The 22078-nt window shown below is 42.5% G+C and overlaps 1 protein-coding gene across 1 annotated transcript; it reads left to right on the top strand.

Annotated features, from left to right (window-relative positions):
• The first annotated feature begins 1134 nt into the window (after positions 1–1134).
• On the top strand, positions 1135–16201 carry LOC135085868 (uncharacterized). The gene is made up of 15 exons (XM_063980653.1): positions 1135–1153; positions 1683–1799; positions 2399–2433; positions 2487–2607; positions 3997–4116; positions 5925–6040; positions 7139–7330; positions 9225–9362; positions 10624–10761; positions 12207–12319; positions 13149–13269; positions 14037–14133; positions 14448–14533; positions 14861–14914; positions 16044–16201. The coding sequence occupies exons 1-15, from the start codon at positions 1135–1137 to the stop codon at positions 16167–16169; spliced, it is 1593 nt and encodes a 530-aa protein (XP_063836723.1). The 3' UTR covers positions 16170–16201.
• Positions 16202–22078: the final 5877 nt, after the last annotated feature.

The raw sequence follows: 22078 nt of genomic DNA on the forward strand, positions 1-22078 counted from the left end.
CAATATTAACCCATAATGGTATCGGGGGTCAAAGTTACACAAGGACATCAATCTTTTTAACCGACTTCATCCTTATATCTTTTTAGTTTTACAACTTAAACATCTGTGTGCCTAGGTAATCTCCTTAACGCGGGGTAATTCGGTTAAAACAGACTTGCGTCACTCTAAAGTAGCTCAGAAGAAAAGGTACGTGCACCGTTGGGGTCAAAAGTGACCCCCGAAACCAGTTACGTCGTCTAAATGGCAATGCCAGATTTTGTATGGAAGGTGGCGTCTTTTTTTTTCGCGCGGTCATCGACCAAACTTTGTTTTTTGATTACAAAATAGTGTAATAAACCAAACTTACTACGACATGTATACCTCTAAACTCAGTCTGAACTGAGTTACGAGCGTTAGAAGTTTGATGAATTTACATACTAGATTTGCGTTTTGCGCGCAAGTTTTGTAAAAAATTGCAACAAAATATTGCGCTATTTTTTATTGCGCTGATTCTGCTCCAGACTAATGCCTGGAGCCTTTAATGGATGGTATTGTTTGTTTACACATACAATGTCACTATTTTGGCTTTCGATCGATTTTTCATCGGCCGATAGTTTAGTCGGGCAGTTGATCAGTATGGGCATGTATGGAAGTGCGCACATTACACCGATTTGATTTGGCCGATCCTTCATACAATTTAAAATCGGGCACAACTATCGGCTAACCAAAAATCGGTAGTCTGCGCCTACGCTTAACCTTCTGGTTGGACCACTATGAGTACTTGAACAGTTAAATAAGAATCTCAATCGGTTACTCATTACAGCAGAACAACGGACCCCCAAGTGATAACTACAGAGGAGCAGTTGGTCGCGATAGGAGCGTTCGCTGTGCGCTGGCTGAACCAGAAGTACGACTTCGTTGTGAGGAAGCTGCAGCTTAATTACGGTGAGTTTGATGCGCAAAAGTCATCCTTATTGTTACTGTCAAAAGGTCGCTGGAATATACGACGAGCCTAAAGTGAAAAGGCATTTATTAGGGAAGGCCTAGGTGAATTTTGATGTGCAAAAGTAGTACTTCTGACATCTCATAGTCTTCTGACTGATCACATGATAGAATAGAAAAGAAAAAGAAATAGTGTAATAAGGGGTCGCGCTGATGTATTGTCAGACGCATGGTGAGGTGAAGTGAAACCCCGAATTCTTAAACGCTAAACTTACATTATTATTTTTTTCACTAGAAACTTAGTGAAGAATTAAGCTACCTACCCAATTATTTTTCAGATTTTTGTGTTGGCTAGAAATATCTCATTCTCATTACTTTTTGAATAACCCTAGTATGTATTGTCCTAGACTGCATACTGTGCTGCATATCACTCAACATCAGGTGGGTTTACTGTCAAATACCTGCCTTGTTCTGCATCGAAAAACTAATAAATCGTCGTCCGTTTCAGCCAAATGACGTCCACTGCTGGACCTCCTCCAAGGTTTTCCACAATGCACGGTCCTGCGCTGCCCGCATCCAGGCTCTTCCCGCGACCTTTACCAGATCGTCGGTCCACCTAGTAGGAGGCCTGCCCACGCTACGTCTTCCAGCCCGTGGTCGCCACTCGAGAACTTTTCTGCTCCAACGGCCATCGTCTCTACGAGCTATGTGCCCCGCCCACTGCCACTATTAAATATAATAGTATTGTCTTCGTATTCCAGACGCGGGCGTGAAACTCCTGCACTCTGCGTCGGGCTGCATCCAGTGCGTGTACCTGACCACGCCCAGCATGCAGCTGGCCTTCAACGCGGTGCCTCAGTTCCTGTGCATAGAGACCGGTGAGTTTTAAGAGCTAAAGAGTTCCCTATTTCGACAGGAATTTACGCTGAAGAGGATGACACCCTAAAACAATGACAGAGACCGGTAGCTAGCCCCTTATTTCAACAGGATTTTTGATGACTTTTTTATTAGGAAAAGGTAAGGGCATAATATGCCATACAGGCCAGTCTTCAGTTTTTATAATGGCGCAAGTACACTATGCTGCAAATTGTCCCAGGAGTCGAAGCGCTAGCTCGCACACCGAAGTATGAGCGACACACGCGAGGAGAGAGGAAAAAGTAACCGAGACGGTGTTCACACTATTACGTCCCGCAGTGTACTTGCGCCCTAACACTGGTGAGTTTTTTCTTTTCTCTCCTTAAGCAAGGGCATAATATTTCATACAGCCCAGTCTTCAATTTGGAAGTCACGCGGAGATCTTTCATTTTTTTTTCTTTTGTAGCAAAAGCATACGCCATACAGCCAAGTTTTTTTGTAAATAGTATTATGGTAAGTTTTTTTTTCTATTCTTCCTTTTAGCAGGCAAAGGCATAAATACCATACAGCCAGGCCTTCAGTTTCAAAATGCTGGTGACTTTTTTTTCTTTTCTCTCCTTAGCAGATTATGGCAAGGGCATAACGCCATACAGCCAAGTCCTATAAAGATGACGCGTGAGGTTTTTTTAAAAATCCTTTTGTAAAAATAGGCAAAGGCATACATCATACAGCCAAGCCACCAGTCGGGCTGCATCCAGTGCGTGTACCTGACCACGCCCAGCATGCAGCTGGCCTTCAACGCGGTGCCTCAGTTCCTGTGCATAGAGACCGGTGGGTTTTAGAGCTAAAGAGTCCCCTATTTCAACAGAATTTTAGCCTGAGAATGACACTTGAAACCCGTGGCGACATCTATCGACACGCCACTACAGTCATCAACCAACAGATGGCGCTGACAACTACATGAGAGTTTTTTTTATTAGGAAAAGGCAAAGGCATACGCCATACAGCCGTCTTCAGTTTTAAAAAACCGGTTTTGTGATTCTATTCTTTTCTTTAGAAAGAAAAAGCAAAGGCATACGCCATACAGCCGTCTTCAGTTTTAAAAAAACCGGTGAGATTCTATTCTCTTCTTTAGAAAGAAAAAGCAAAGGCATACGCCATACAGCCCAGTCTTGTTTTTAAAACGCCAGTGAGTTTTTTGTTTTTCTTTAATAAGCAAACGCATCATAGTATGTCATACAGCCCAGTCTTGGACACAGCGACGCGGGAGTTTTTTATTTTTGTAGAAAAAAGCAAAGGCATAATGCCATATAGCCAAGTCTTCAGTTTTTAGTAGCTAGCGTTCATTCATAAACCAATGGCAGTTTATCTTTCCCCCGGGACAAACTTGACCTTCACTGGTTGGGTTTTTACTGGCGGTCAAGCTGTGGATCCTGGCTACACAGGAATTGCAGCGGTGGGAATAGTCACATTAAAAGAATGCATAGTTTGGTTTATAATAAATCCTAATTAATTTTAGATTTACCTTTAAAATAACATCGAAACGAATTGATAAACACGACGAAAATATGAGAATAGAGCAGCGTTTTGCCAGCTCATAAAATTATGTGTACAAGACTTTTTGCCTTATGTGTTATAAATATCTGCTATTCCTTGCACAGATATTTTAGTATCCAGTTGCTTCCACTTGACACCTTAAAACGAAAACTGTGTACCATCGGCAACTATCCATTGCCTGTCATGTCGTCTCGTTCTATCGCAAAGAATCACCATTTGATCAGAGCGAGAGCAAAAACGGAAATGGATAATTAACACTGTGGCCGTGTGTACGTCAGAGCAGCCTCTCAGTCAGGGTTCGAAAGGATAATTATCATGATAATTATCGTGATAATAACAGATGGATAATTATCGGTTGATAATTGATAATAACAAAAAAATGCGCTCGTGAAAATGTACTGTATTGGAAGTTTTCGAACGTGTATTTCCACACTTACAGCTAGTGGTGGGCGTTAATCAACATAGATTATCGGATAACTATCATGAAGCGTAATTATTTATTTATTTATACTTCAATGCCAAAAACATTAACATTAGGCGAACTTAATCCCATAAGGCATTCTCATCCAGTATATTGTCTCATAATTATCTTGATAATTTCGAACCCTGCTCTCAGTTATAATAATTCTCCAATCTGTACTAAACTGTACCTTATTGCTCCAGGCATAGAGTTCAACAGCGCGATCCCGACGGTAGGCGGCGCGGGCAGTCCAAGCGTCAAGCACTACGTCACTCTGTTCTTAGCTGAAGATGGAAACGGCAAGTCGGTCATAGTCAGCGCTGGTAAGTTGATCATCATCAGGGGGCTTAGGCCCAGAACACATGGTGAAACGCAATTGCAACGAAACTGCAACTTCTAGTTAGTTTGAGTTGCATCTAAGTTTCTGCCATAGATTCCGTTGAGAAACCACACATGACGCGACCTTTTCAAACCGGTTTCAAACTGGTCGCGTCATGTGTGGTCTACAACTTAGATTGAGTACAAACTTAGATGCAACTCAAAAGTAGGTAAGTTAACTAGAAGTTGCAGTTTCGTTGCAATTGCGTTTCACCGTGTATTCTGGGCCTTAGTGTGAGTTTACATCAAATGTATTCGATATCGAGTGCGTCAAAAAATCTATGAAGATTTTAGTCTTTCAAATTATCCGCTAGGGGCGCTGTACAATCCGGTATGGTCAATCTGGTAGGGCCCAAAAGATAAGGAGACATGTAAAGTGCCCCATAAGGGCTACCTTTTCTTTTTTATTATTTACTATATTATTTTTCATAAGTGCCACTTGTGGTCTAAACTGAATAAATATTTTTGATTTTTAATTTTGATTTAATTTTGATCCGTCGAATCGAATACATTTGATGTAAACTCGCACTACACCCGCTGGTCATTAAAGCACGTAGCACACTTATCAACCCGGAAAGGGATCGTAACCGTATCCACTCGAGGCGGTCAGTATTCTTTGTATGAAACTCCAAGCAACGCATACTTATCCGCACCGTAACGTAAACGCCTCGCCTCGCGGTTGGCAGCGCGCGAAAGGTGATACGTTGTTGATCCCTTTCCGAGTTGATAAGTCTGCTATGAGCTTTTTAGTCTGCATTGCAGGAGCACGACTGTTTAATTAGCCTAGACGTAGACCAACGACTTTTTGTCGGCCCATAGTTGAGTCGGGCTGTTAATCAGTATAGACATGTATGTTATTAATAGTTTTATATCTGGCACTTAGCCAGAAGGATATCTTAGACTTGTCATGCTCACTAAAATGTCTCTGGGGTAGTGGCGTGTGAGGCGGGTCGTTACATTCCCTATAATATGGTCGAGTGAAGCGATGGCTGGTTCACACGTCATGTCTGTGAACAGGCGCTGCCTTCGGGGACTGGTCAAGGAAAGATATACCTGACATAAAATATATGTATCAAAACGCAACAATTAACCTAGAAATTAGCACGGCACTAAAGAAATATATTCAAAACTGCCACGCGGTCTCGTGCTAGATGGGCGTCTTAAAGGCCACCTTCTATCAACGGGAGCGCGTGGTAAGTAACTTGCTTCTGAATGTATGTAACTTCCTACTTTTTTATATTTTTTTATATTTTTAAACCGGCAGACAGTGGTGACTGAGTTTGTTACGGCGCTTCTTCTCAGCGCTTGCCAAATGTTTGTCTCGAAGCGCTGGTAGGGCAAAAAAAGAATGAGACATGTATAGGCTCCTTAAGAGCATTTGACGATTTGCAAGAACTAATTTAATTAGTCTAAACAAATAAACATAATTTTGATTTTTTATTTTGATTTTATGAAAGTGCTCACATTACACCGATTTGGTATAGTCCGATTCTTCATTTAAATTAAAATCGGGTCCAACTATCGGCCAACTAAAAGTCGGTGGTCTGCGCCTAGGCTAAAGGCTACTCCGCTATTATAAAACGAATATTCGCTAACTTAATACTAAACAAATGCTTTATTTTGTTTATTATCATAACAAAAAAAAATCTTACTATTCCAGGCGCCATAGCTTGGTGCCTGGGACATACCATTCTTGATATGGGTTATTGTATAGGTTAAACAGACAACCGATTTAACTGTAATCAATTTCCAGGCATATCAACGCTCATAGATGATGATCTCACGTGGCTGCTAGACACGTTCAAGTCCTGCAACCCTGCGTGGAGACACGTGAGATGCGTCGTCTGCGACCCTACCAAGTGTCAACAGGTGAGCTATCATCATCATTATCATCGTTTCAGCCAGGACGTCCACCGATGAACATAGGCCTCCCCCAATGACTTCCACATCGCACGGTTGGTAGCGGCCTGCATCCAGCGCCTTCCTTTTTTTTTACCCACAACGAGGAAGCTCTTGGCCTGTATTTCACCCGATGGTAAGTGATACAGGCCGAAGGTGGAAGCGAGCTTCACCCGGAATCCTCAACCACGGACGAACTGGCTATCTTACCTCTAACTGCCGGAACACAACAATGCTGTTAACATTGTTGTTATGGCGACAGACTTAGGTAAGATGGTGGTAGCTAGCCAGGCGGACTTAGAACAAGCCCTACCACCAACCAAACCGAACAGAAAAATCTGCCCCCACTGGGAATCGAACCCGGGACCTCTGCGTCTGAAGCAGGTGGTCTTACCACTAGACCACATAGGCGGTTAACTTATCCTGCTACCTTTATTACTACCTCATAAAGGTAGCAGGAAAGCGCGTTTTCCGGTACGTGGCCTCCACTCCAGAACCTTGCTGTCCCATCGGCTGTCAGTTCCTGGTTCCCCGCTAATCCCCGCAAAATTTTGTCAGTGTGTGCGTGCGCGCCGCATACGTATTGGCGCGCTCACATACAAACCGCGCCCGTGCGTTTCTATGAAGATGACCTACTCATTTGTATTTACTCTGGTTCCGCGTACTATTAGCCCATTGCCACTTCAGCTTGCTAATGAAGTGAGTTAACGTTGGTTATACAGGTCTTAACTCAGTCAGTGCCAGAGGTATATTAGCGGCACGAGAGGGGTGACATTGGCGTATTATGACGTGACAGAACATAATAAAACTGAAGCACATCTGAAGTCTCGCTGACGTTTGACGACTTTGACGTCCCTCACGTGCGGCACCTCAAAGGCACTAACACCCGTATTCACAAACATTACTATGAGGTCTCACAGTGCGCGTGGACGCACAGTGACACACGAACGCTGTGCGTTCGATTTGCTGCATCACTTAAGCAAGCATCGTTTGTGAATACGGTCATAAGTTATGTGCTATAACTGTAGTATGACTACCATATTTGATAACACTATGTATCTCTTCCAGGCTGTCCGCACAGCATTCCCATCCGCCCACGTGACCTGCTCCGTCTGGCAAGCGTCCGTCGCGTGCGCAGCGCTATGCGTCGACGCGACACGACGCAACGACGGGGCGCCCGCGATAGCAGACGTCGCCGCCCGATGCAAGACGTATGCGCTCGCTTTATTGAGAGGAGAACACGCGCCCGCACAACTTCAGGTGAATATATGCGGCCACTGTACGCTACACTCGGCCACTGTGCGCTACACTCGGCCACTGTGCGCTACACTCGGCCATTGCGCGCTACACTTGGCCACTGAACGCTACACGCGGCAACTGCACGCTACACGTGAGCTCTGTACGCTACACATGGCAACTGTACGCTACACGTGACCTCTGTACGTTATACGCGACGCGACGCAACGACGGGGCGCCCGCGATAGCAGACGTCGCGGCCCGATGCAAGACGTATGCGCTCGCTTTATTGCGAGGAGAACACGCGCCGGCGCAACTTCAGGTGAATATACGCTACACGCGGACACTGAACGCTACACGCGGCCACTATACAAGGTCACTGAACGCTACACGCGGCCACTATACAAGGTCACTGAACGCTACACGCGGCCACTGAACGCTACACTCGGCCACTGAACGCTACACGCGGCAACTGTACGCTACACGTGACCTCTGTACGTTATACGTGACGCGACGCAATGACGGGGCGCCCGCGATAGCAGACGTCGCCGCCCGATGCAAGACGTATGCGCTCGCTTTACTGAGGGGAGAACACGCGCCGGCGCAACTACAGGTGAATATACGCTACACGTAGCCTCTGAACGCTACACTCGGAAACTGCGGCCACTTTACGCTACACGCGGCCACTATACAAGGTCACTGCAAGCTACACGCGGCTGCTACACTTGGCCACTACACGCTACACTTGGCCACTACACGCTAGCGGCCACTGTGCACTACACGCTACACGCGGCCACTGAACGCTACACTTGACCTCTGTACGCTACACGCGGCCACTGTGCGCTACACTTGGCCACTACACGCTAGCGGCCACTGTGCACTACACGCTACACGCGGCCACTGAACGCTACACTTGACCTCTGTACGCTACACGCGGCCACTGTGCGCTACACTTGGCCACTACACGCTACACGCGGCCACTGCACGCTACACATGGCCACTGCACGCTACATGCTCGGCCACGGTACGCTACACTCGGGTACTACACGCTACACGTGACCTCTGCACGCTACTCTCAGCCACTACACGCTACATGCGGCCACTGTGCGCTACACGCGGCCACTGTGCGCTACACTCGGCCACTGTGCGCTACACTCGGCCACTACACGCTACACTCGGCCTGAAGTAGCGACGCAGCGCCCGCTATAGCAGACGTGGACAATGCAATTGGACGATGCAAGACGTACGCGGTCGCCTTGCTAAAGGGAGAACACGTGCCGGCGCAACTACAGGTGACTATATGCTAGGTCACTATACAACGCCACTGCACGGGACTATTCCCACCTCTCGTTCCCACCGCTGCAACTCCTGTGTAGCCAGGATCTACAGCTTGACCGCCACAAAAACCCAACCAATGAAGGTCAAGTTTGTCTCGGGGGAAAGTTAAACTGTCATTGGACCCGCGACGAAATTAATCAGAAGAACATAGGAGAAATTCGAAATTAAGGTTCGACTTCCCTCCATTGCAAAGCGGATGACAGGTGACAAACAAAGGTTTAAAACGCCACTGGCACGCTATAGATCGTTTCATCCACTCGGCCGCGCCCCATCAATGTTTGGTCTTGGTCGCGCGGGGTGCGGGGAGTGTGGTCCGAGCAATCCGTAGGCATTATTGTAGTGTGCGTGTGCACTCATGGATAATAATTAGCGTGTACCAACATTAGCGGAAGCATGGTGGGGCGTCTTCAAAAAAGTCAAAAGTCAAAATTTCTTTATTTGTTTAGACTAATAAATAGTTCTTACAAATCGTCATTTTGCTCTAAGGAGCCTCTACATGTCTCATAATCTTTTTACCCTACCAGCGCTTCGAGACCTTCGTGGATGAATCTGATCTATAATTATTTAACTATTTTTCCAGGTCCTAAAACGCGGCATAATCGGCACCGGTGCGGGGACGTTACGACTGTGGGAGATACTGACCCGACCGAACACCGGAGCGATAGCGAAATTAGACGCATGGCTAGAAGCTGACAACTACACTAATATATTACATAAGGTAAATGCATTTTATTTATTCATTCATCAATGAGGGTTTTCGCGATTGAAAAATCCGCCAGATGGCAATACGTAGACGTAAGGTCCAAATGCTGCATGATTGGTTATTTTTGACATGACATTGACAGATTTGTCAATATCCACCAATCATGCAGCATTTGGACCTCGCGTTTACGTATTGCCATCTGGCGGATTTTTCAATCGCGAAAACCCTCATTTCGGTCATTTAATTTTCACTGCACTCTAAAATTTACTAGAAGCAAATGAAGGATTTTACCTTAGCTTCCTTTTTACCTACATGGAGAAGTTACAATTAAGTTTATAGTATACGCCTAGGATGCGTAGCACGATAAATCTTATCGTGTTATATCGATTTTAGATGACAAATGTATAGTTGTCGTTTAAAATAATTAAAATGAGATTGCGTAGCGCCTAGTCCGGCTGATCATTTATTCTCCATTGCCTTTGCATCCTCTAATTTACCAGCAAATGGAGAACTTGACCTTATACCTCACGTTAACCAGACGGGTTGGGGAACCATGAGTGTTCGGAATACGTAGTTTTCCTTGCAAATGATAAACTGGTTGCATTTTACTGTTGTTTACTGCTTTTATTGTAAGAAATATTAACAAACTAGCTTTCCGCCCACGGCTTCCCCCGCGTGGAATTTTGGCTGTCACAGAAAGACTGACTGACTTACCTGTTTCAAAAACTGGGATAAAAACTATCCTATGTCCTTTCCCAGGATTCAAACTATCTCTATACGAAATTTCATCAAAATCGGTTCAGTGGTTTAGGCGCGAAAGCAAGACAGACAGAGTACTTTCGAATGTATAATATTAGTATAGATGTATGCGGACGAATCCGGACGATACGACGCTGGTGGCGACGCGACAGTACATATTGTAATGTCTCCCATCTCCAGTGAGTTCCAAAATTTAGACACCCCGCAGATAGCAAACTTAGTCGGCCGATAGTTGGGTCAGGCTTTGTCCGGAATCCCACAGTTCCTGCCCACTTAAGGCGAATGATGGAGCACCGGGGTCTTTTAGTGGGTATGCCTTGTCCTTCTGAGTTGGTGAGCCCCACATAACCTACCCTGTCCCCGTAGGGTAGGTATGCAATTCAATGCATTTTTCCCCGAAAAAAAAAAGGCAGTTAATCAGTATTCGCATATAAACTGACCCAACTATCGGCTGACTAAAAGTCTGCAGTCTGTGGGGTGTTTTAGCAGTACTTTAAAAAGTGTCCATCTTTCCCAGGGTCTGGAGAGGCTGGTGACCAAGTTCCAGAACCTAGTCCGGAGCCAGATGCAGCCGGACGAGTTCGTCTCCGTTTTCTTTAACGTGGCCAACCAGCTGGAAGAAGAACGAAGGAACTTCGCCATCAGCAGGCTGCGGGTAAGATTCTCACAAACTTCTTAGTTGGTATACTAAAGTCCTGTCGCCGAGCAGACAGAATTTCGTCCAGTGACCCCAAGCTACCCATCCTTATCGCTCGCGCGTAATTATGTTGCTGTCGCGACTGTGCGACGGGCGCCCGCAGTGAGTGCGAGCGTGACAGCAATATAATTAGGCGCGAGCGATAAGGGTGGGTAGCTTGGGGTCATTGGACGAAATTCCATCTGCTCGGCGACAGGACTTTAAACAATCTGTTGCACGGTTTTTATCGCGCGTTTTGGCGACTGCTGTCGCTGCGTGTCGCTGATGAGTGTCTAGATGACGCGTTTTTACTCGCGAGCTTCGAATCGCGCGATTTTGAGGTACTGAAAGAAGGTACATTCTGTCCACATGCAGTCGCGCGTTTCGCCTAAGAATCTCATGCCCTTTTTCACCATCAATGCCTAATTTTTAAGTGACCCCTATGGTAACACATAGCAGGAATTTTGTTTACATAGGGGTCACTTAAAAATTAGGGATTGATGGTGAAAACTGGTATCAATCGCGCAAGTAAAAACGCGTCATATGGACAAGGTCTAAAGCGACTCAAGGTAACTGCGCACCCGGCGGCAGTGACGTCACATCGCTTTGGTAAGAGTCGGGTAAGTCTCCACCCAGGGTCTGGAGAGGCTGGTGACCAAGTTCCAGAACCTAGTCCGGAGCCAGATGCAGCCGGACGAGTTTGTCTCCGTTTTCTTTAACGTGGCCAACCAGTTAGAAGAAGAGAGAAGGAACTTCGCCATCAGCAGGCTGAGGGTAAGATTTGTATTAATTTTATTGTTCAATCTTAGAGCCTGCCACATGCCATTTTTAGCATCGGCGATCGGCGATTTATTTGGCCGCTTTTTAGAAGCTGAATACAGCAACCACACTGAACACTTAATGTTAAACCATTTTTTAAATTTAGCGCCTTTTATGCGACTCACGCTTGACCGTATTTTTATTTATTTTTTGTCTATAACAACTGTCACCTTTCTGCTCTCTGATCTACGATCCGTATATGTAATGGTTTAGTGTTAATAAATCCACATTTATTTTCTCGATAAAGACTTAAATTTATCACTTAAAAACGCCAAACGCGGCGATTAAGTCCCATACATTTAGTATGGATGCTGAAAACATTGAATTTTCGGTTAGATCCAGTTTATCCTGTAACCTATTATTGAGAGCGTTAGATAAAGCTCGTGAAACACTTTCAGGAACAGTAATCAGTTTTTGGATATCTTGTATAGTTTAGATTTAGAAATAATCGAGTGAGATCACTTATCGTTTCCACCGTGTATAGTTGTATTATGTGATACATATTTTGCAACACAAATGTATGCCCAGTTAGTACTAAATGACGCAATATCAATGTTCAAGAATATTTAGCTTATTATTTAATCAATATTTTTTCCAATCTCCAGGACACAGAAACCCTAAAGCAGTCGCCGACGGACACCATAACGCAGTACGCTTACAACTTGATGAGCCACCAGACTAAGTTGGCGCAGAAGTGCTTGGACGACCGCAGTGGAAGGTACGCTAGTTTTAAATCGAATTTACTGAAATAAATCATCATCATCATTTCAGCCATAGGGCGTCCACTGCTGAACATAGGCCTCCCCCAATGATTTACACAACACCCGGTTGGTAACGGCCTGAATACAGCGCCTTCTACCTTTGTGAGGTTGTAATTATGCTCAAATTATTTGTGCTAGGTCATTTGCAAACATTTGTGCAAATATTTCGTATTGGCCATTGTCTCGACCGTCGTTTTTCATTGGTCGATATACAGCAAGCGGGGACTGCATACAATAATTATATTGACAATGAAATGAGCTATAAAAATTAATATTATGATTGTGATCTTCTCCCCTTCCCTTTTCTTTATTTTAAACAAAATCGTAGGAGTCGTCTTGTCATAGGGTTGAGCTGTCATGAAGTCGAATTGACGAGATCGAATGTCGTAAAATCTGACGGTCTGTTTGCAATCTCATTTTTGGGTACTACAAGGTTCAAGACTATTATTGATGACAAGGATGCGTGGTCAGTTCAGTCTGCACATATTTGATGTACTCGAATTTGGTTATTCTTACCGTTAGATAATTTCTGGCAATTAGTAGTGACTGAGTTTGTTCCGGCGTTATGTTCCATATATTATGTTAACATATTATGTTTGTCTCTAAGCGCTGGTAGGGCCCCCAAAAGATAAGGTGACATGTAAAGTGCCCCATAAGGGCTACCTTTTCTTTTTTTATTATTTACTATATTTTGACGTTTATAAGTGTCACTTGTGGTCTAAACTGAATAAACATTTTTGATTTTGATTGATTTTGTCCAATAAAATCTATTTTAATTTTTCGCAGAAGGCAAAGCAGTCAAGCAATCTGTATGTACGGAACATCCACGCAAGAATGCTCGTGCTTGTTCAGCAAGGTGTTCCGGTTGCCTTGCCGCCATATACTCATGCTCACCACCGAGCTCAAGGTACGTCATCATCATCATCATCATTTCAGTGGGCAACAGTCCCCCTCTGAACTATGGACGAGATCGAGTGCGTCATCATTTCAGTCACAAGACGTTCACCGCTACATAGGCCTCCTCCTCCAATAATTTCCAGATGGTCCGGTTGGTAGCGGCCTGCATCCAGCGCCGGTCTTCGGTCCACCTTGTATGTGAAAATCCATGCGAAAGGACTTTGTCCAGCAAATGAACAAAAAAACCAGTATGAAGTTTATAATATAAAGCGTGAGATTAACAGTGGATTAAGTTAGGTTACATTGTAATTTAACTACCTACGTCAGATTCACAAGCGAGATAAAAAACACAAACATATAAATAATGATAATAATAATTCCATTTTGTTTTTCTACTTATACCAGTCTGGGAAAAACTACTACTGATACCGCGATGTAGGTTTCGTAGGCGCAGAGGCGACTGCCATAGTAAGATCAGCGCCATCTGTTGGGTGGGTTACCACTAGTCTGTAGTGGCGCGTCGATAGATGTCGCTACCAACCAATTATAATATTTCTCTCTAAAGCCCGGTCTGTGAGCATGTAGAATTTTGTCCAATGACCCCAAGCTACCTATATTGCTGTCGCGACTGTGCGACGGGCGGCCGCAGTGAGTGTGCGAGCGCGACAGCAACATAATTACGCGCGAGCGATAAGGATGGGTAGCTTGGGGTCATTGGACAAAATTCTACGTGCTCGCAGACCAGAACTATATTTTATATTATTTATTTGTTTCCAGGTGAAAACACACATACCGTTCGAGCCTCGGTGGACGGTGCAGCACTGTTTGTTTGGCTGCGAGAACAACCCAAACACAACCACTAGTAATAACACAGGTAAAATAACTTAAACTTACTTAACTTTAAACTAAAATAGGTAACTTATACTGAAAAAAAATGTATTTTGGTTGTTTCAAAATCATTAAATTAGTAGTCCAATAAGGGCCGCTTTTTTAATCGTCAGATAACTTTTATCTGAAGAATAAATTTGTCATTTTGATATAATTATTTGCCATACTGAAACTGTCAATGTGTCAAACTTATTCTTCGGTTAAAAATTATGTGAAAAATCAGCCCTAAGTTGACAAAATATTTGCTATTATTTATAATATTTTTGTTTTGTTCTTATAACATTTATTAATATTTCACAGGCAACAGCACTTTCATGGAGCAAGTGGTAGTGGAAACAGACGGGCAACACCGCCAGATACAGCAACAGCCACAGCAGATACACCAGGTGAGCTGGCAACACTGACTACTTGCTGATAAGTGCCTGATAAACTATCTGGAACTTATCTTTCAAATACAACTGCAAGCTGAGGAATTGTTTTACCACCTGCTGATAAGGTCTTTGACAGTCTATCAGCAACTTATCTATCAGATAGACTACTACTTGGGCCAACTTCAAGAAAATCAGGAACTTATCTACCAGATCTGACTTTGACTTAGACAAATTGCTGACCTTATAGCCTTTCAGAAACTTATCTGCCAGATAAATCCCACCATTTGTTTACTTGAACTTATCATTCAGATACGATTATTAATTGCGTTGTTTATCCGCCAGGTAGGAGGTGTCAGACAACAGCAGTATGTACTAGCGACGCCCGGCCAGCCACCGGTAAGTTTGTGATAAAACTAAGGATGAGTTTCACTACCTAACTTTGACCGTAACTATAACGATAACTATTATAACAATACTCTTGTTTGGTCGAAAATCCACCCTAACCGAAACTGTCAATGTGCCAGTTATACCAGGGATTATTCTTGGATAAAAGTGGTCGAATCGGGCCTTAGTAATTCAAAACATTAGTCCGCTTAAAGTCTGTTCGCCGAGAGTTGATAAATATTATGAAATGTCTTGCAATAGCGACTGTCGCTTAATTATCGCATTCTGTATGGCGGGCGTCGTTTGTCACAACGCGCACTGAGTACCATGGTACGAGCCACGCAGCTGTCGTCAAGCGCCCCGGCCGGCGGGCCGCAATGTGTGAAACGGAATAGATTTATTTTACATAAGACCGATATGAATGGTATGACAGTGGGTAGGGCTTTGCCCAACATTGGGATACACTATAAGCCACTTGATAATAAAGAAATACTTTTTATCCAACACATGGACGCCACGTGTTTGATCCGTATCCCCACGTATGCCCTAACCGGAATAATTCCCGTAAATTTAAAAGAGATAATAATGATAATCTACCAACTTTTTCATTATATCGACAAAAATAATTAGCGGGCCGCAATTTATAATGAGTTTAGAACCTCTGATATTTATTTTTATCAACTCTCGGCGAACAGACTAGCTGAAAGGCAACGAATGCGTTTGCCGGAAAATAGCACTTGGAACCGCTTATAATCAAAATGGCGATCGCTTAGCGGTTAGCACTGTCACTGCTAAAAATGAATGAAACACGTCACTATTGAAGTTAGCAAATGTTAGTATAGATGACCCACGCTGAACTGTCCCACTAAACTCAATGACAGGGGGGCGCTACCATCGTTTAACTATATGGTTTCCAACATGGCAAAAATCGGAACCAGCGATCCGGTATTGACGGTGGCGCCCCACTGTCGATGTCAGGGATAGGACAGTTCAGTATTTTGGAACTATAAACGTGTCCTCGCCGAAAACTGCCTTAGCAATCGTCATTTTGCTTATAAGCGCTTTTTTGCCAAACGCACCCAATGATTTAAGTTTTTTTCAAATTTTTCTTTTTATTAAGTTTTTGTAATTCCTTCCACAGCAAGTGATATTCTGCGGCGGCAACGTCGGTGGAGTGGGCTCTGTGACGAGCGCAGCACCCGTTATCACATCAGTGTTGCCAGCAGGCGGTGCCGTTCTAACACCTCACCACGCGATACACCAGTGAGAGTGGAACCCTCAAGAAGTAACTAACAAGAAAGAAACATTGCAGTGAACTACACACAAACACGAAAGCGCACTTAAAAAAAGACATTAATGAGGAGGGACATTTGTCACCTTGTCGCAATAACCTTGTCGCTATAGCCTAGCCACCTTGTCGCAATAGCGATGCCCATCGCAATATGACCCTAGTGACGGCTCAGCCTATGTCGTGACCCACGGTGACATATTTCGGAGTAACTCTCACAACCAATATGACCCTAGTGACCCCGCTCAGGTTATGTCGTGGCCTATAGTGACATACTTCTTAGTGACTCAGCAAGTAATATTCTGCGGCGGCAACGTGGGTGGAGTGGGTTCTGTGACGAGCGCAGCACCCGTTATCACATCAGTGTTACCAGCAGGCGGCGCTGTTCTAACACCTCACCACGCGATACACCAGTGAGAGTGAGTCGCTGGTGGTACACACACAGGAGAAGTAACAAGAAAGAGACAGAAAGCAACATTGCAGTGAACATCACACAAACACGAAAGCGCACATAAAAAAGACAGAAAAGAAACATAATAAGGAGGAGGAATAAGTGTACTGAGTAGTGCCACCTTGTCGCAATAACCTTGTCACCTTACACAACAGCCTTGTCACAATAGTCTGCCCAATGTGATGCAATGGGACCCCACTCAGCATAAAATATGTGGCGTGACACGGTTACATACTTCTGATGAGCTGTCAAAATGCTGTAGTAAAAATATAGTGTACTGAGCTATCTTCTCGCAAAATTTGGCTGATACCGAACGCATGAAGCCGCGATACTGCATCGATATACAGTCGCAAAATCGCTAATCGTCGATGCTAAGGCTAAGAACACACGGCGCGATTATCACCCGCACCTGCGCAATACCAACAAAAAGGTATGGTGATCGCTATAGTAATTAGCCAATACATAGTTATTGGCCAACTTGCCTAAAATGAAATCTTTTGAAACAAGGCTAATGGAAGTTATTAAGAGAGGAAAAGAAATACTTTTTTCTGAGCAATACGCAGTCCAATGTAGTAAATATTTTTGTCTCTTACTTATTAACAATCCGATATGCCTATAACTATGTATAGGCTAATTACTATAGCAATCACCCTATATCGAATTTGACAAAACTAATGTATTTAAATTATATAAATAAACGCAAGGAAGGGAATCGCTAGTAAAATGTAATAGCTATAAACTACTAGATTAAGGTGTATATAATTATTATATAACTTTTATATAAATAAAGCTAGGTAATGGTAGATTAAGATTGTTAGAGGCAAATGGTTTTGTTTTAGGAAATCTCATTTTTAATTTTATAAGATGGTTGAGATGCTGTATGAATTAACAAATGATGTTGTATTGTAATAAATATGGTCAAGAAATTAAAGGAGAACTGGGAAAATTGTACCTATTATTACTTATTTTCTTTTCTGCGATCTACGTTCAACTTTTGGTCTATTCCATTTTGATCACCTGGCTTTGATCACCCATGGGTAAGATCACCTGGGTGATCAAAGTGGACTCCAGTTAAATTATTATTTTAGTTTCATTTGATCACCTATTAATAAATCCCACCTCCTCTGAATATATTCGTACTACTTAAGTACCTTTTTAAAGCACTTATACACATGTATATCATGAACCTCCATTCCATCTCAAAGATCAACCATTTTGAGGTTCCAAACTACTCACAAACTCGCTTTTATAATATTAGTGTGATCTTGGGATTCTTTTTTGCATTTTATTATTTTCCTTTAAAACGTGTGGTCAATTTTGCCTGTTCTCCCGTACTACACTACACTGTAGTAGAATGTGCTCTATTTGTTGGGGCGTAAGGTGCATAATAGCCAAATATATCAGTGATTGATATTTGTAATTTTTTACTACCTACGTCGGAATAAAAAATTATGTATACCCCCATTTATTCACTGTTGTTTTTTTTAATCAAAATAATGCATTTTGAAGCTTGTTCAATCTACATAAAGTTTTAAATATGGTGGCAACACTGCAGCCGGTAGAGGTATATTCACACTGTAACGGGTCGTACGCGGGGCATTGGCAGTTAGTATAAAATCCCAAAAAAATTGTCTATACGTCTGTTACGTCATTGGTAATGTTCGTGTAAAATGTATATTGTATGTATAGCCTGACCAGGAACATAAAAACCCTGGCATAGAGGCGCGTCAATAGCATTTGATAGTGCAACACTGAGTACAGTCGTATCTGTGTTAATTAATAGGCTAACTTTATGTATCAGGATTCAGGATTACGGGATAATTTGATATTTTCATAAATTAACGAAAAAATATTATTATAGGTAACCTGATTTAAATAAATTAAATGAAACCATCAATCGAGCTGGTAGGATTTATTATATTATTCATCAATAATCAAATTCAGAACTTGAATATTCAACTGCAATGTCTGCTCATGAACGCTTCAAACTCTGTACTTCCCCAATTCCATAAAATTCAACACGAAAGAGAAATTTTTTTTTTTAAATAGGTAGTTGAAACAAACCACAGCTAATTTTCATAGTGGACTGTACTATACGATAAACACGTCAGTCAATTTGACAACTTTTGTCGGAAACATTATTCAATGAAAATATTGTCCGAACCCTTTAGTATTTCTCTTCGACAAATACTTTAACACATTGTGAACCACTTTTCTTTCACGACTATAAAAATATTTTAGCAATTTAATTCACAAAATCAATTGCGCACATTTAAAATAAAGTTTGTTTACACTATGACAGCAATAGACTGACATGCAAGATGACATGTCTATGAAGTTTTCAGTTACTGTTGCCATTAAAAGAAATTAGTACCATTACTTTTCCGCAACATGGCGAGGGTTTTTATGTTCCTGGTCGGGCTATACCAGGCTATTCTCTTGTATACAAACAAGAATGGTGTAAGCCCCGCGGACGCCCCGCAATGGCGCGAATACACCTTTGAAATTTGTACAAGTACGTGTATGGAACGGTGTGGAACCAATAAAATGATTGAAATTTATTTTAAATTGTTTTAGTTATTGGCTGGAAATCACTAAAAGTTGGCAAGTGGCGGCGTAGCATGGGTTGATGTTACTGATGATCAGTTATTTCCTTTTTTTTTAATGCATAACAAGGCAGTTATATGACCACAATCGCACCTGATGTTAAGTGGGATGCACTTGTTGGTTTGGTTGAAGCTTAAGACAGTGGCGCCAACTAGTGAGCGCAATCAAGGAAACCCTCGGAGTTTTCAAAGCAAGCTATCGTCTTTTTCGTAATCGTGTCACACGATGAGGGTTTTCGCGTATGAAAAATCCGCCAGATGGCAATACGTAGACGCGAGGTCCAAATGCTGCATGATTGGTTATTTTTAACATGACATTGACAGATATGTCAAAATCCACCAATCACGCAGCAGTCAGACCCCACATCCACGTCCCGCCATCTAGCGGATCTTTCATACGCGAAAACCACACGAAAACCCTCATTGGAGTATTCGTAGATAGAATACGAAGGAAGGAGGTATTTGTTTCTAGGAAACCGTTCTTTTAATGTGAATTATACACATATTATTTTTATCTTTTCTTCGAATATTGGAGACGAAAGTTATAATATTCAACCAATGTACTGTCGACAGCGCATCAAACTAAACATTTTTGCACCAAACTAGCTCGTATTACAACTATACTAAGACAGTGTTTGGCTTGATGTGCTGGCGTATGTGTTATCAATGAAAGGTGTGTTATATTTTTACACAAATAATGTGTTCATTAATGTTTTTACATTCGAATTCTAAGATAGTTATGGAATAGTTCCTATTCAACAATACGGATCGACTACTATAATAAATGTAAATATTGTCTCTGGCACACAACTGGCGTGAACATGACGTGACCGTGACGCGACAGTTACGCGACGTGGCGTGTGGTTGCGATAGTAATGCCGTGGTAATGCGTAGTGATCGTGACGTGACTGTGGCGTGAAAGTTACGCGACGTGTCCGTGACGTGACGGTTACGCGACGTGATCGATCGTGATGGAAACTTTGGGAATGGAATGTTGCCATTGAAAGCATATTTCCAACCTGGTATTTTTTAAACGTCACATTTTAATTGTAATAATCATCAAATGAAATCAATTTACAATTGTTATTGCAGAAAGTGAAATAGGCCGGGTTTATTTAAATTTGTACTGTAACTTATTACATAGGTATAGTGTTGCATTTTATAAATTATGTACGAATAAACTTTATGAACTAATTATGTTTTTGTATTTATTTCTGACTAGGTCTAGCGCTTAGGGTGAGGCTAAGAACTTATGGCGCGATTTTCACCGGCGGTTGCGGGCCCGCAGCTTCTGTAAAATGCAGATACTTATGTAAAAACTAATGCACAACTCACGACGCGGTTTTCGCCCGCAGCGGGCGCGGTTGTATGCGGGCGAACATTTTGTACCAGTGATGTGAGTTCTTAGAATAACCGCGCAAATAACCGCTCCCGTGACTTTTGAAATAAAACCGCATTTCACAACCGCCGTGAGTTTTTAGCCTGACATTGACATAATATGACGGAACAGAGCTTCAATCTGAAGTCTCGCTAACGTTAACGCGACTGTGCGACGGGCGCCCGCAGTGAGTGTGCGAGTGCAACAGCAATATAATTACACGCGAGCGATAAGGATGGGTAGCTTGGGGTCATTGGACAAAATTCTACGTGCTCACGGACCAAGCTTTAGTTGTTAAGTTCTCTGACATTATCCAACATTTTGCGTAATTTTCTCAATTTTTCATTCAAATTCCTTAAATAACTGTAGAAATATCCGAATAAATAAAACGACGTATTACGAAACTGTATTTATTTATTAAAGTCACAAAAATATAAATTTTAACTTTATGCTCTACTGTTACCTGCACAAATTCACACAATACTTATACACTAATGTCCAATATACTTCATTATTACTTAAATATTAAAAGGCCTTCTAGTACAACATTATTTTCATATTAGTACAGTCAGCGCCAAATAGTTCGTGACACCCAAAGTAGCCAAAAAGGTCGTGACACCCAAAGTAGCCAAAAAGGTCACAACACGTCTTTGAATGAGGGCTATCGTTTTTATACTTAACAGTTGGCACCCCTGGCGATTGACAGGACCTTACTCTACAGTGGCGCCATCTTGATGAGTGCAAATGCGATAGTCCTCCTACCACTTTCGCGCTCACCAGTTGGTGCCACTGTCTTCGCTACTAGCAAGTGACAGGACCTTACTCTACAGTGGCGCTAACTGGTGAGCGCTGAAACGATAGCCCTCAATTATCAACTTTTTGGTCACTTTGGGTCTCTTTTGAAGCTGGCTGTGCTTTATAGTAATTTTGTACTTTCACTATTTAATCGGTGTAATACTTATTTTTAACCTGTCTGAATTACTACTGGACTGAAAAACATTTACATTCATAATTAAATAACTAAAAAGACACAGAAACGTCTTTAGATATGGCAATGAAGAAAAAAGCCATATTTTAGATGGTAATACAGTCACAAAATAACTAATTTCCTCAATTTAGACTGTTTTACTAAGAAATTAAGTTGAAAGTTCATTATGGTAAAGAATCTGTGGTACGTCGATTTGGCGGCCATATTAACCAACCTCAAATGTCAAATTGCATCAATCCATTATGGACTTTGGGCCTGAATAAATAGAATCCATTGCAGAAATTAGTTATTTTGTGTACCTACAGTGACAGCACATCATACTTTAAATTTTTGTTCCAAAATGGCACCTATGGGTCTCTAGCTATGGGTCAGCTAGCGCTCAACTCAGTAACTGAGGCATGGGAGCAGCACGGGAGGAGTGACATTGACATAATATGACGCGGACGTGACAGAGCGTACAAATCT

Source organism: Ostrinia nubilalis, chromosome 30, assembly GCF_963855985.1.
Source record: "Ostrinia nubilalis chromosome 30, ilOstNubi1.1, whole genome shotgun sequence".
Taxonomy (NCBI): domain Eukaryota; kingdom Metazoa; phylum Arthropoda; class Insecta; order Lepidoptera; family Crambidae; genus Ostrinia; species Ostrinia nubilalis.

Excerpts from the sequence above, each read along its gene's own strand:
- LOC135085868 (XM_063980653.1), top strand. Across the intron at positions 7,331-9,224 it reads ACGCGCCCGCACAACTTCAG|GTCCTAAAACGCGGCATAAT; the intron begins GTGAATATATGC and ends CTATTTTTCCAG. Across the intron at positions 10,762-12,206 it reads TCGCCATCAGCAGGCTGCGG|GACACAGAAACCCTAAAGCA; the intron begins GTAAGATTCTCA and ends TCCAATCTCCAG.